The 16591-nt window shown below is 38.4% G+C and overlaps 1 protein-coding gene across 1 annotated transcript; it reads right to left on the bottom strand.

The window, feature by feature from the left end:
* Positions 1–13566: 13566 nt before the first annotated feature.
* On the bottom strand, positions 13567–15998 carry LOC147642268 (uncharacterized). The gene is made up of 2 exons (XM_086777120.1): positions 13956–15998; positions 13567–13910 (listed from the first exon to the last, which is right to left on the bottom strand). Exons 1-2 carry the CDS (start codon positions 15988–15990, stop codon positions 13732–13734), a joined length of 2214 nt encoding a protein of 737 aa, XP_086633246.1. The 5' UTR covers positions 15991–15998; the 3' UTR covers positions 13567–13731.
* Positions 15999–16591: the final 593 nt, after the last annotated feature.

Genomic DNA, 16591 nt, shown 5'->3' with positions numbered 1-16591 from the left:
AAGGTGATGAATCCAACGCATTACTACCAGTCACCCCACCAACGGGCAGCACAATAATGGGAGTCCTTGATGGTGGTGTAGGAGTCAATATAATCACCAAAAAATGATGGGAAAAATTTGACAAAACCAGGCTTGAAGTCTCAGATGTTGTGGTTAAAATGGCTGATGGTACTGTAACCAAACCAATGGGAATGCTATGCAATCTGAAGATCAAGTGTTAAAACATTGGGTGAGGCATATGTTCATTATGATAGACTTTTCCAAGCAACGTGATTCTTATGAAATGATTTTAGGAAAACCATTTATGTGTGAAGCTAAAATGGTCCATGATTGGTCCAAAAACCATGTATACCTACAACTCGATGACTCAATCCTTAGAGTAGACCTTGTGATTGGTCACGTACATCCAATGGGGAGGGGTGGACTATTCAACCAGAGATTTGATACTACCATCCATTCAACCCCTTTGTAATATTGCTATACTTACAGAAAAGATACAGGGATCACTAGCCCTTGCCTTATTTGTGCTAGAGCAAGTTGCAGAGCAGGCAAGGTAGCTTATAGATTTTTAGATGGATACTCAGGCTATAATCATATGTCCATTGCACCTGAGGACCAAGCTAAAACTGCATTTACAGAAGGGGGGGTGTATGCTTATCATGGTATGCCATTTGGCCTAACCAATGGACCAGCCACGTTCCAAAGGCTGATGTGAACACTACCTTTAAGGACTTCTTAAGAGAGTTTATTGAAGATTTCTTAGATGACTTATGCATTCATTCATCTTAGAAATAATATCTAGCATATTTAAGAAAGATCTTTGAAAGGTGTAGGCTTTATCACATATCATTAAACCCTTTCAAATGCCAATTTTATGTCAAGCATGGAGTGATCTCAGGACATATAATGTCCAAAAATGGTATTTCTACATATGAGGGCAAAATCAAATTCATTTTAGACCTACCATTGCCCAAAAACTACAAGGGAGCTCAAATATTTATAGGTCATGTTAGCTACTATCGACCATTCATATTATTCTATGCTAAGAATGCCAACAAGCCTATGACATGTTGAAGCAAGCTTTAGCTAGCACTCCCATACTACGAGTGTGCCAAACTAGGATGTTATCTTCCATGTGCATATTGATGCTTCTGACTTTGCAACAATTGGATCCGTCCTAGCCTAGCTAGGTGATTATAAATTAGACTACTCTATTAGTTTCGTAAGCCGTCAATTGAATGAGACTAAAACTAATTATACCACCATAGAGCAGGTTTAGGAATGGTATATGCTATTAAGAAATTTAGGCATTAGATTTTTACTAATAATTTTTTTAAGACGTTGATTAGCCCTCTTGTACCTTGTTGATAAACCATGCTCCATAGAGGGGGAATCACAAGGTGGTTATTGATTCTTCTCAAATTTCACTATAGTTGTGAGACCTCGCAAGAAACATGTCATGGAAGATCATATGTCACACGTACCTAACAGTTAAGCACCAATCAATTTTGATAATGAGTTACTAGATGCTATACTATTCAAGGTTAAGGCTATTCCAACGTGGAGTGAGAAAATTGTTAACTTTTTAGCTAATGGTTTTCTAGAAGGAAGGGAATTGAGGAAAGATTTAGCAAGAAAGCTGCTAAAAGAGAGTGAGCCTTACCAACTTATTGTCAAAACTCTTTATAGAAGAGGTAAGGACTATATTCTTAGACATTGCACAGAGGAGGACAAATACCTCATGATCATGGAATAAGCACATAGGGGGTAGCAGGTGGACATTTTGCAACAGAAATCACAACAAGGAAATACTTCACTCGGGTACTGGTGGCCAATGCTTTTTAAGGACTATGAGATATTTGTAAAAGGCATACAAAGTTGCAATTGGTTGCACACATCCACTATCAAAAACCCAGGAGGCTCTGTCACAAAAAACTCAATCCAAACCATAGGTTACCTCCTCTCAATCTTCTTCTTCAAAATCAAGGCTACTAAGAGGGTAACACATGGATTTAGGTGTCGAAAGAGGACATAGATGTCTATAACCTCATCATTCACAGACACATCCGTTGGCCAACAATATTGCCAACCCTAATGCAAGAGATGACAAGGGAAAACAAATTAATATAACTTCATTACCAACATCCCATAACATTTGGATTTTGAAAGCTGTTCAAAAGATGGCATGTCCCTTAAGAAAAGAAGACTCTAACAAAGTCTCAAGTTCTCATGAGGCCTCTACAAGTTCTTCAATGCCTACTTAGAATCTATTTTCAAAAGTACTTCAACTGAGCCCAATACCTAAGGAAAGGCCTCTTACTCAACAAGTTCTTGCATCAATGTCAACACCTCTCTAGGAACTTGCAAGTCCTATCCATGTTATGAAAGCCTCTTACCACCTTTAATCCTCAATTAGTTCGCAACATCAGCAACCCCAAAGCAAGAGTCCCAAGTGGATATAAGCTAGAGAGGATGGCCATAGAAAGCTTACAAGCCTATGTGAAGTCCAAGGATGACCTATAGTAGGAAGGGGGGCATTTCCATAAAGCCTAAATCTTTAACCCCCATAACATCTCCACTCCCTGACAATTCTTCAAGTCCATATGTGAACGGAATTGTAAATCTATACATATTTATAGGAAATATACACACAAAGCCAAAAATAGAGAGAGAGAGAGAGAGAGAGAGAGAGAGAGAGAGAGAGAGAGAGAGAGAATAGGAGCACAATAACAATAGAAAAAGAGAATGAACAATCTCAATGTATAGACTTTTGCTATAAGACTAACTCTTAATGTTTCACTTATCAAGTAATGGATTTCACTTGGTGTGTGACATAAATGCACCTATATTGGACCTAGACTATCATGAATGGTATTATTAGGGAGTGTCCAGCATACAACACACTCGTGTTACTTTTATGCACCCTTAGGAGTGCAATTCCATCCCATGTCTTCATGCCATACATGCAAACGACGTATGCTTCTTGCTACATCCCACCTTTTTTGGCAATGTAAAATGTATTTTCAATGTTGTGGGACCACGTTATTCCAATCCATGGTAGGAGTAACACCAGAGACTTGAGTGTTCTTTACGCGATCAGTGCACCTAACCAAGTAGGAACACCCCAAGCGGAGGAAATGGAGAAATGGATGCAAGAGGATTACCTTGCTCTCACCCCACCACTTCATGAAGTTCTCTTACCCACACCATGTCTATTTTGGGTGGTAGTAGGAGAGTTTATAGAAGACTTCCAGGGTGTGAGATGCTTGACCAACTTACCTATAGTACCTATGCCCTTTTATAACCAAGATGCATAAAGACCATTGCCTTCCAATCCAGCCCCAAAGATTATGTTTTAGGAAGCCCAAGCAAGGGGGAAGAGCAACCTAGTGACAACAAATCAAACCATGCTTATGAGCTATGATTATCTGACGAGATGAGCTTGCTAAGATGAGTTTGATTTACAAGTTATTTTGCGATGTAGTCGTGTAGACCAGATCTGGATTTACAACTTATAATGGGAACGTGCAACCTCGATATGGATTGGATTTTTTCCACTTGCTTAGGTGTATCCTAGCTCACTCTCAACTTTAAAACAGTTCTTGCACATCATTACATGCATTCATAGAACTAAAAATACCTTATGATTGGGTAAAATTTTCTTTCTAATCGCCACACTTAGAACTTTAAAGCCATAATATTTCTTAGACTTAGGTGTATCCTAGCTCACTCTCAACTTTAAAACAGTTCTTGCACATCATTACATGCATTCATAGAACTAAAAATACCTTATGATTGGGTAAAATTTTCTTTCTAATCGCCGCTTAGAACTTTAAAGCCATACTATTTCTTAGACTTAGTAATGTTTCTACTTGTCCAGACTAACCTTAAAATATGGCAATGGAGTATTCCAAGTACTCTCACTGAGCTTTTAGTGACCTTTAGCTTAGTTGTAGAGGTGAGAAAATAAACAAAAATAAAAAAAATAAAAAAAAGAGAAGAAAAAAAAAACAACACAAAAAAGACCAAGAAGACAACTATCGCCATATAGGATCGTGGTAGGACTCTCGATTACTCGTGATGGTACCTTGAGACCGATGCCTTGTTTCTTATGGGATAGGACCTTGTGTCGTGAATAAACTAATAAAAAATAGACTAAGTCATCTCACCATATTAGGAGATTCCTAGAGCGATCCTTATACTCTTGGTGGAGGTCTCTTGATCATTGCCTTGGTCTCCGTGGGTAGGTACCTTATCCCATATATTATAACTACTAAAAAAAACCATCTTCACACTTAGCGCTAAGTCCACTAAAGTTTGTGTATCTAGAGACTGAACTATAACCGTAGGCATATGACTAAGACTAGTTTAGGTATAGAAGGTACTAACCTCTAAGTTAAATTGGCCTTACCTTTCCTCTTCCTAGCATAACTTAAAGTTTACCCAGTCACTAACAAAGAAAAAAAATGCACGCATAACCATGTTTCATCTTATTATTACAAGGAACTCTTTTATTGGTGGATTTTTTTTTTATGTAGGTATCACAACACTTGGCCTTCAACTACCATCACCTTCCTATCCGCCAGCATCGACTCATCTTCACCAACATATTTCGAGGATAGAATCTGCATCAACAAGGGTGGCATGTTAACCTTCATTGGACACCTCTCCACGGCATAATGCCATCCATTGGCAACCGTCACTTCATTTGGCCACTAGCATTAGAAATGAAAATATTTTAATTTTATGTGTGTGATCACCGGCTTGTCTATTGTAAGGCATGACACATGATTAATTATTGAGATTGCATGCTTAGATTAAGTGTTTGCGTAAGCCTAGGCGGCCTTGGATAGCCAGGGACCTATATTTAAGTATGATCGGCCAAAACCCTCCACCTATATGCAAATCCTTGTGCAACCAACCTTGCTTTATATTTTTCAAGTGAGCCTTTAGCCTTATACTTAGCTTTCCAAACCCATACTTACCTTTCTATTTATCGGTCAACTAGCTCCCAAGTCTAAGTATGATAGCACCATTTTCGTGTGGCACAATACCAGGCTGGTGGTGTGTGAGAGTCTTCGTCCTCTAAAAACTCCTCCTACTTAAGAGAAAATATAGCTGGTGGATTATTTCTCCGGTTGATGATAGAGTGGATAGACATGTCTCCTCCACTAAGTATGATTACGCCATAAACACCACATCTTGGCTGGTGATCATCTTCTTCACCTCTAGATCATAGAGTCGATAAGCCTTTGTCTCTTGACTATATCCAAGAAAGATACACTTCTTGCTTTTGACGTCAAGCTTCTTCCTTGATACATCTAGTATATGCACATAACATTCACAACAATTTGTTTTGAAATGAGACACTGAAGGTTTCTTACACAAGAGTAGGCCTCTTGCAGTGTGATACCCTTGAGCGACTTTGTGTACCTCATGTAAACTCTAGTGCTCACTAATTTAGCCCAAAAAGTGTTTGGTAACCCTTGTTAGCACGCAATGAGCCATCTCCATAATGGTTTGATTATGGTGTTCAATAACACCGTTTTGTTGAGGTGTGCGAGCAATGGTTAGTTGACGCTTGATGCCATTTTCCTTGTAATAGCTATCCTTGATTTGTATAAACTTTTTCACCTTCTTATGTGTCATTCTCCACAAGCTTATGCCACTATTTAAACTTGCCAAAAGCTTCACCTTATCTCTCGAAGGAAATAAACCCACATCTTTCTATTGCAATCATTGACTAATAACATAAAATAAGAAGACCCCCCAATGTAGTAGTAGACATCTTACCACAACAATCAGCATGTACCAACTCTAGAGAAATCTTTGCCCTATCTCATTGATTTGTATAAAAAATTTCACCTTCTTTTATGTCTCATTCTCCACAAGCTTATGCCACTATTTAAACTTGCCAAAAGCTTCATCTTATCTTGAAGGAAATAAACCCACATCTTCCTACTGTAATCGTTGACTAACAACATAAAATAAGAAGACCCCCCAATGTAGTAGCAGACATCTTACCACAGCAATCAGCATGTACTAACTCTAGAGAAGTCTTTGCCCTATCTCACTTCTCACCTGTGGAAATGGCTTACATTATTGCTTCCCATGTTGCAAGCCTCACATGGTTCCTGCAATTCTAAAAATGTAGACAAATCACCTATCATTCCATTTTTATGTATCTCCTCATAGTACTGCAAATCCGATGTGACCAAATCGTTCGTGCCAAAGCGTGCTTGTGCTCTTATCTAAAGTCGTTTGTAAGGATACTTAGCTCATAAAAATTGTTACGCCTTAATCCTTTTCTGATGACTAACTTGCCAGCAACATCTAGAATTTTTACTTCAGTTTTTGTGAAACGTACTTCAAGCCCACGATCTGTCATCTCACAAAGCAACTAACATCGAGTTCCTCTTGATTTGAGGTACACATAGAGCATGCTGATAGCTTCTTCTCTTGATTTGAGGTACATAGAGCATGCTGATAGCTTCTTCTCTTGACCTATACTGCCACAAAAGAGGTTGTTCCAAAACCTTTGGCTAGACATTTAGCATTAATCCCAACAATAACATTGATGGGTTCTTATAGATACATCCAAGAACTATATCAACCCTTTTTACTAATCATGTGTCGGGATGCTCCACTATCCAAAATCCATGAATCATCAACAAATTGGAGCCTCATTAGATGAGCATACCTCTTCAATGGTGACCCAAAGTTCAAGCTCAGTCTTGACATTGTTAACTAACTCCTTTGCCTTCCATGAAGACTTCAAGGTATTGGTCTTCTTGTTAGCCTGCTTCTTTCTGCAGTCTTTAATAGCGTGATCTGTCTTGTCACAGTAAAGTAGTTCCCTTGATACTTCTTCTTCTTTGTCTTCGTCTTCTTATCATCAGAAAATATTGGACCTTTGCCTTTAGCATTGGCAAAAATGGAACATCAATGCCATTGTTGCCAATGTTTTGCCACATCTCCTGCAATCTTCGGCTCCATGTCCCGGATTGCGACACTTCACACACAAGATATCTGACCGAACGGTAGGAGTGGGCTTTTCAGTGGCCAACTGAGCCATGGCTGCAACCAATTCTTTGGCTGTCTTCCTTGCCTTTTGGAACATGCGCCATTTAATTTAGGAATGGAGTTGGAGCTAAAATTTATCATTTAAATGTGGGAGGGTGAATATTCCTCAACTTCTCAAAAAACCTGCTAAACATTGTGTCAATATCCTCATGTGTATGGCCAACCATTAAAAAACCCAATTGGACCATCTTGAATAATCCTCTAGCAACCAACAAATGAAAGATATGCAAACATAGAGTGTAAATTTTTGTCTATGTGTGATCTTGTTTTTCTTTATCTATATTAATATTCAACCGATATAATTATATTCTAAAATGTTATGCTATTTAATATTGTTGTGAATCTATCTATGGATTAACGTATGAGAGTGATTTGCTCATGGATGAATGGAAAAAGATGCTTCTTAACGAAGATGTTAATTATTGATATATGTGAAGTGTTGTTGATTGTTTCAAACACAAAATTCTACATAAGATCCAATTGAACAATAACAATGTCTAAGTTTTAGATTTGTTCCATCTTGCTTGGCACATTGCAAACACAAATAACTTATGGTGGAAAGTAGTTGATAAAGTATGATGGTTTGTTCGCATTCTTAAGTCTCTTAGGTAGCTCTTCAATTAGCTATAAGGCGTTCAAATTGAGGAATATTTGTTCGCATTCTTAAGTCTCTTAGGTAGCTCTTCAATTAGCTATAAGGCGTTCAAATTGAGGAATATTTGTAATGAACATCTCTTGTTTCACATAGAAATACAAAGTGTCATGACCAACTCTTTCTTTTGGAATAGAGCATCTCTTGCCATAGAGTGTACAGGCTCAAGTACGTGAACTAGGATTGACTGCAACTGCCAACAATAGACCAAAGATGTTTGTAATTTTGGATATGAATGGATTATTATTGCAATTTTTCTTCACCAAGTCAAATAGGCATACAAGCTTACGTTGCAAGGAGCAATGGATTGTGCTTTTTGTACTGGGTGCATGAAATTTTTAAATACCTTGTTTCCTAAATTTCATGTAGGGACATGGTATACAACAATGAGGGAAAATATTGTGGATATGATAAACCTTGGAATGACATGCTGGAAGGCAACTATCGTTCTTCATGGTTTGGGGTCAAGAGGAGTGCTATGTGTATGATCAGGAGAAGAATTATAGGCCGAATAAGATGGGTGTTGAAGCAATGTTCAAACCTCTCTTGAAAGTGTGGCATCAGTATGGAGATTATTGTTATGTAGAGAGAACTTTCCTAATTGATGGTAATCCTTATAAAGGATGTTTGAGTCTATTAGAAAATTGTATTTTTCTTTCAATGTTCAATGTTGATGATGAAGATGATCCTTTGATGGATTTATGCACTATTTGTGTCATTTGGATAGTGTCGATATACATAGCATTTAACTTTAGACAGAGATGGGTAGAGACTAATTCAATATGGACATCCATTTTATGGTTGTTTCGAAAGGGTGATTTTAGAGTGGGATGAGATGTATAATAAGAACTGCACGAGGACATCAAGAGAAGGTGCATACTCAAGCTCAACATGTATGAAACAAGATATACTTATATTGCATGAAGCAAAAGTATGGGATTGAAGTTCAGGTCATGGTGGTACTAACCTTGGAGCACAAGAAACAAATATCACAATAACAAGTACAACTCATTTTCCTCCTACTTATCTTAGTACTGCACAATTAATAGTTTCTACACTAAAGGAAATGACAACAATGCGCGTATGTCCAACAGAGTTAGGTTATAGTAAAAGGTTCATCGTAGGAGTTGCAGCTAAGAGTTTTATTTTACAGCTTCAAGAGTACCATTAATGTCAACTACTTTCATTTTTACTCCAAAATCTTAAAGTAACCAATGGGTTTGAAGGTTTTAAGATTGCTCCTATTTTTTTGTGGGTTGCTAATATTCTTTGTTTTATACAGCTACAAGGAGTTTGAATTTAACCCCTTTATGTTTTTTTTTGTGGGTCGCTAATACTGTTTGTTTTGTACAGCTACTATAAGGAGTTTGAATTTAACCCCTTTATGTGGATACTATATGAATGAAGACGGTTTACGCCCATCATGTTGGCCAATAAAAGTGGGTGAAGTTTTCTACGTTAATAATGTGGCTTTCATGGTAAATACTTCAACAATTAAAGGATCTGGTCTAGGAATATTCATTCATTCGGATGTGCCATCTGGAATGACGTTGTTACACTATGGAGGATCAAAATATTTACATGGTGATTGGATAACATTGTGTGCTTTGTATCCTAGATCTAGGAAATACTCTATCCTTGAGGATCCACAAGTGGATTGTGAGGAGGATATATTGTAGGTGATGTGGAAGATGGAAATGTGGCCAGTTATAGAAATAGCTACAAAGATTGTAAAGATAGACTTAATGAGCACTATGTTTTCTCACCATGTTTACCTCCTTGGCATAAGGGATGTGATGCAGGGCCCACCATAGCTGAATATTGTTACATTTATGTGAAAACTATTTGTAATATCAAGGCAAGAGAGGAACTCTTCATCGATTATGAATTTTAATTTTAATAGATTTATTTACTTTCTATAAATGTGAAAGTCAAGTCTTGCACTTTTGATTACCATAGCGAATGGACTTTTAAAAAATCATGAATTAGATTCACATGTTATTTCTTAGTGTCAAAAGGTGTTTTTCAACACCACATAGGTATGAGATCTATCACTACAAATGATTTGGTCATGCAATCAAATGATTTTTTCATTATTATTTCTTAGATTCTTGAACTTGTCATTGTCATTTGTATAATGAAACCAATACTTTAAGAATTGGTAGTTGAATGTCATCCTTGTAATATTTATCAATGGATTATCTCTTGATGTCATTTGTGCATACTTTGTTTGCTTTTTATCATAATTCATCCATTTCCAACAAAGGACTATGTTAGTCCTTGATGTGGCATTCATGACATGAAAGGTGTTTCTTAACACCACGTATGCATGAGATCTCATCAGTGGCAATGCCACTTCTATTTCTTACATTCATGAACTTGTCACTATCTTCTATATTAAGAAAAAATAATTGAAGAATCGAAAGGTATACTTTAATCTTTTAATCTTTATCAATGGATTAATCTCGAGTAATTCTTTGTGTATAATTTTTCTATTTTTTACATTAATTCATCCATTTCCAACAAGGATCTATGTGCTTGTTAACAATGCTTAGAAACTTTAATTTTATCCTTAGCATACCAAAGTGGAAATTGGGATTTTTCCAAATTCCCTAATATGATGTTAAGATCTTGTAGTAGTGCTCTATGCATATTAGAGCTATGCATACTCTATGTTAAGATCTTGTAGTAGTGCTCTATGCATATTAGAGCTATGCATACTCTATGTATTCTCTATGCATGTATAGTGGGAGCTTTACATTAATGTTTTTTTTAACTCTTGTTTAAATTTATAAGTCTACTCTACCTTGATCCCACCAACACCTCATCGGCTCTTGAGGTAAGCTTCTTAATACCTATTCTTGCTTATTTTTATGAATTTCACCCTCGAGTGTCACGGTCTAGGATTTATTGCTTCCATTTAGCTATGCATGAAATATATGCATTGAAGCTATGCATGGACTCTATACATAGTTCCAATATGCATGCATAGAGTATATGTATGTTCTATGCATAGAGTATATGTATGTTCTATGCATAAATATTATAACTACGCATGCCCTATGTATAGACTAAAGCTAGGAATCCTGCAAGTCGAGAACTGTGCAAGCCAAGAATCCTATAAGCCTCAGGAGGCCACAAGTGGCACTTATATACATGTCGATTATACATAGACTGTGCATAGGAGTTAACATATTTATGTTGATACATGCGTAGATGGAAAACAATTTGTAGCACAATGTACATGTGAAGGAGGTGTAGATATCTTAGTAGTCTTTGTAAGTATATTGCCTCGAATTGTATCTTATCTTTTAAGAAAAAAGATTACCTTCAATTATAACATAAAATCAATGTTTATTTGTTTGGATTCCTGTAGCTTGAAGCAGTGGACTGCCTCCTTATGCAGGATGAATATGAGTTCGCATTACAATGGGGTTTGGGAGCTCTCTTTGAAAGGGTGCAAGAAGAAGAATGTATTATTATTTCTAGAGGTCTTGCTTGGAAACCATGGCAAGTAAGTACACTCCTAAACCCATAATCTCTTTGTTGTTTCTAAACTACGTTTCACTTGTGACTTGTATTAGTTTGTTGTATTTTAGGATCATGTTACTATAAATAGTGTTCATGTGCAACCAAAAAGCAATGGAAATGTGAGTAGAGTGACAAGGGGCAGCAACAAATCAAAATTTGTGCTCGAGTATGGAAATGTGAGTAGAGTGACAAGGGGCAGCAACAAATCAAAATTTGTGCTCGAGTATGTTTGTGTTTTTGGAAAAGATGATGACGAGGAATAATCTATTCATGATGATATCTTGAATATGCTGCCCTAGCTCCTTGGAATTTTATTTTGTTATCTTTTTGTTTTGCCTATGATAAGGGATTACTCTTTTTCATACCAATTCGAGATGTAGTACTTCTTCAGTGATAAAGTAATAAAAACTATATTTGGCTATTTGATCTTATGCAAAATTTGTTGTCTTTTATATCTCAATGTTTATATGGGAATATGATTATCTTCCACCCCTTGAATGCCACTACAGTTTTTGTAGTGTATACAAGGGGATCCCATGTTTTTTTGTTGTAGGCCTAGAAAACAGGGGGATCCCCTTGCATGCCATTATAGTTTTTGTAGTGCATACAAGGGGAGCCCCATGTTTTTTTGTTTGCAAGTGTCTGAAAGACTACTGACCTGGCTACTGCCTTGAATGATTGTGGCCGGGCCAGAACTAGCCGTGCAGCAATTTTCTACCCATGCAAAAAATACACATACTTGCCTGGCTCTCCATCCTTGCGTTTCTATTTTATAGAGCACTAAAGAAGGCCTCTCTAATATGGACTCTATTTTCATCAACTTAGTTAATTTCAATATTAATCTCTAGAATTTAAAATACTCTTTTACTATTAGATTAAACAACTAAATTCACCATACCAACCCTAATCGCAATCATTGAAGGAGACATAACTAAAATATATAAGTTTTCATTACATAAAGGGCTATTATTATTTATATAGCCATCGCTTATTTTCATAGTCACCACATTTTAAAGCAAGAACTTTATTAGTGAGCACCTTATTTTTATAGTGACCACCTTGTAAAGAAAGAACTTTGCTATATATACTAAATAGACAAACATGACACATGAACACTCTCAATCTCTTAATTTTTCATTGTTGCTAGTTCACACTCTCAACATGCATTACATAGAGGCATATACAATGAAATAGAATCCAAGGTCCATTCATGTGATGAGGACTTGATGCAGCCCCAGCATGCATAAATGGTACTTGTGTATGTGGGTGATAACATGTGTACTTTCTACTTTCAAGCTAATATATATTTTTTGGGACCAATAATATATATATATTATAAAAAGAGAAGAAAAACTTACATTGCATACTGTCATACTGCATAATTTATCCTAAGAGAGCCCTTTTTTTGTCATCAAAGATTTGATTTTCAATTGAGTTAACTTTCTTGCTGGCACAGCTTGTATATTTGAGGGGAACTATTGGGAGTTTGTGTCATACTTAGTTTTATTTTTATAAATAAATATATTCCAAAAAAAAGAGAGAGAGGAGGGAAGCCTTTTAAATTTTACAAATGCTAAAAGGGGGTGGTCCCTAGGGCTAATGTAGGCCTTAGGCCTACCTCTATGACACTATGTGACACCTATATTAAGGTCTTTTATAAGGTCTTGATAATACCTTTTAATAAGATCTGTCTAGACTACTACCAGGAGTGTTTGTTTTTGAAGGTTGCTAAGCCCTAATAAAGAGAAGGGGGTAAAAAATGTAACCTTTACATTCAAAGAGGGTAGACCTTCACAAAAAGGGCAATTTATATATATATATATACATTCATTTACAATGTATATATATATATATATATATATATATATATATATATATATATATTCATTTACAATGTGTGTATATATATATATATATATATATATATATATATAAGTCATTTTAAAGGGTACACATGTTTGGTTTTATTTTGAAATCTATCTACGGTTAGTTCTAATTCAAATCTTTAAAACGAATTGTATTTATATTTATTAAAAAGAACTATAAAAAATCAATTTGAAAAATACATTTGCACTAGCCTATATATTGAAAGGCAATTTGAAAAATTGCCCTTCTTCAAGAAAGTATAATTCCCACTTGCAAAAATAAACGCATTTGACTGCTCAACAATATACACAATTAAAAAATCATAAATACAATTACTCATAAACAACAAAATATAACCCCAAAAAAATACTACTATGCTCCTACAAAACAATTACCTCAATTCACAGCAGTGCTAGTGAAAAGGAAGTCCTCAATAAACAAAGTGTAGATTAAATCAACCAAATCAACACTCTAAAGTAAAGACTAATCAGCTAAGTTTTGCATTACAATTATGCTTAATCTTATTGCAATTTACTGTAGTTATTGCTGCTGCTACCCTTCTTTTTTTTTTTGTGACACTGAGCGATGATCACTGCGTGTCATTCTTTCTTGTTAGAGACATTACCTGCTTTTTTATCATGGGCTTCACCTTCCCACTCCTCTTCACCTTCATCTTCATCATCATACCCATCACTCTCATCTTCATCACCTTCATCTTCATCATCATATCCATCACCTTCATCTTCATCTTGAGCTCCATCTTCACCCTCTTCCCCACCTTCGTCATCTTCATCTTCAGCTCCATCTTCACCCTCTTCCCCACCTTCGTCATCTTCATCGCCTGATTCACCGTCCTCATCATCTTCACCATCGCCATCTTCGTTTGCTTCTTCTTTAACAGGCTCTGTTGCTTCTGCTGCAGCAGCAGCTGCCGAGGTGTCCTTTCGTGGTGGACTAGGGTTTCCAGTAGCGCCACTTGGAGGAGCCGCTGCAGCCGAGTTGTCCTTCTGCGATTGGCTAGCTGGAGCTGGCTGTTGATCGGAATTAGGGCCGGCCATCTGAGCATGATGTTGGATTACAGTCGTCAGCTGGTTGCTAATCTTATTATTCATTGCTGGCGCAGATTCTAACACGGAATTATGAGGTATCGAAGGAGAATGCGGCGGCGTAAACATATAATTATCGGCGCTTCTCATGCACGTTGGAAAACTAAACTCAGCCAGATCACTTTCGTTTTCTTTAGAAACAACCATATCCACGGTGTGCTCAACTCCATTAAATTGGCGCTGCAGCTCAACTGGTTGAGAAATTCCTGAATTATCACTTGCTCTTGGTGGTTTAGGCGAGACAAGACCTGCAGGCTCAGACACGCTTCTGTAACTTTGACGTGGTTGTGTAGACGAAGACGGATTCACCTGAGCCTTCTGATTAACCGGTTGCGATGCAAAACCTCCGGGCGCCGCTGCAGATGAAGAAGCTCTAGCTGCCCCTTGAGAATTTACGGAGGGCTGAACCGGCTGCGATACTGGGCCTGCCACAGAACTTTGACGGTGCGGCGCCGCTGCCGATGAAGGAACTCTAGCTTGCTGGAATTGCCGAGAAACCATCTGTGGCTGGCCGCCACTCGATGGCTGAATCCGCTGAGAAGCCAACTGCTGCCCAGCAGCCGGCTGAGAAACCGAATGTGGCCGGCCTGTCTGCCCTTGAATTGGCTGAGAAGTTGAGGGCTGAACCGGCTGCGATGGAACTGCCAAAGAACTTTGACGCTGCGGCGCTGCTGATGAAGGAACACTAGCTGGATGAGCTCGCTGGGAAACCAACTGCGACTGGACGCCTGACGGCTGAATCCGCTGAGAAGCCAACTGCTGCCGGCCTATCGGCTGAGAAACCAAATGAAACCCGCCTGTTTGCTGAATCGGGGCAGCGGATCGCTGTCGCGTCCCTGCAGTATCATTAACGTGAGTTTGTGGCAGTGCTTGAGCCGGTTGCTGTGAGCCTGCGTGTGGCGAACGTCGAGCGACAGCTTGAATATCTAGTACCTGCTGGGCACTGTTTATGTAAAGCGGGGGCCAAAGCGAAACGGAACATGCTGTCTGAGGCGGGCGCTGTGGTCCTCTGTATGGAGAAGCAGCCAGTGGAACCGGATGCTGTTGCCCTCCGTAGGCCGATACAGGGGAATAATTTAAACCAGTTACCTGATTCAGTAGCTGTAGCGTTCTGTGTGGCAAACCCGCCGGTTGAACCGGTTGCTGCTGCCGTCCGAATGGCGAACAAGTTACTTGGACTGGTTGCTGATGGGATCGAACGTCTGGCGGTGCAAGCGACATCGGGAGGCCCGTTGCACGAGCTGGCGATTGTTGCAGTGCGCCGGAAGAATCTTTCACCGGCTGTGCAGGCGGCATATGGGCGGCTACCCGTGGAGATTGCACCACCGGATCAGGCACTAAGTACCGGCAGGGCGACGTAGTGTTGGGTCTCCCTTGGCTTGCTGATCGCTTCTCGGCCCCTTGTCCGGGCCGTGCACCAGCTTCTGCGTCGTCGTCCCCTGCGGCAATGTTCTTCCGTTTTGACGCATTTCCATCGTCTTTGACGCTCTGCTCAGCCTTGCCAGCCACAGCTGATGCTGCATGGGTGTTGGGCTTCGAAACAAAACTCTTAACGCTAGGTTTCCTAGGTGTGTGCTCAGAAACAGAAAGATCAACACTAGCTGCAGGCCGTTTCTTGGGCTCCGATGCAAGGTTCTCAGTGTCTGGTATGATTTCACGTGACTGCACTTCATCTTCATCTGTAGAGAAGCCATCTGCATCAGCCGAGAAACTAGATCGGTTCGCAGAATGAAAAGACTCGTCGTCGCTCATGGCGCCTGTATTAGAAATTGATCCCAGAACTACGTATCATAGAGACGTGAGACACATCGACTTGTTAATATACGTTCTCCCTCTGAGGCCGGGATCTCAATCGCCCACGGAAGATGAAGCCCATTAGATTTGTTTCTGACTAATGTTTCTCATTTTTCAACACTACCTTATTAACTTTCATTACTGCCTCGTTAGATGAAGCCCATTAGATTTGTTTATGATTAATGTTTCTCACTTTTCAACACTACCTTAACTTTCATTACTGTCTCCTTAATTAATTACACAAGTCTTTAACCCACACGTTGCCACTGCCAAAGTAGAAGTGTTCTTACCTTAATTTAGAGGATTTGAGTTTTTGTTGAGAAGTAGAGTTTTCATTGGAAGACAAGTTCCAATCTATAAGTAGAAGCACAAAAATAAACAAATTAGAGCTATGCAAGTGAAGACAAGTGAGAAGAATAAGAAAAAGAAGAAGACAAGAATCAAGACCTAAGTATGCACATAGAGATTGAAACAAAGGGGAGAGAATAGAGAATGTAAACCCTTACCTTCACGACGAAACTATGAAAGAACATAAATGAAGGATGAGAGCATGAGTTTC

This window comes from Cibotium barometz, chromosome 1, assembly GCF_041138505.1.
Source record: "Cibotium barometz isolate CiBa-2024 chromosome 1, ASM4113850v1, whole genome shotgun sequence".
NCBI lineage: Eukaryota > Viridiplantae > Streptophyta > Polypodiopsida > Cyatheales > Cibotiaceae > Cibotium > Cibotium barometz.
Note: the sequence above shows the minus strand (reverse complement) of the source record. Positions and strands in the feature narration are given on the sequence as shown.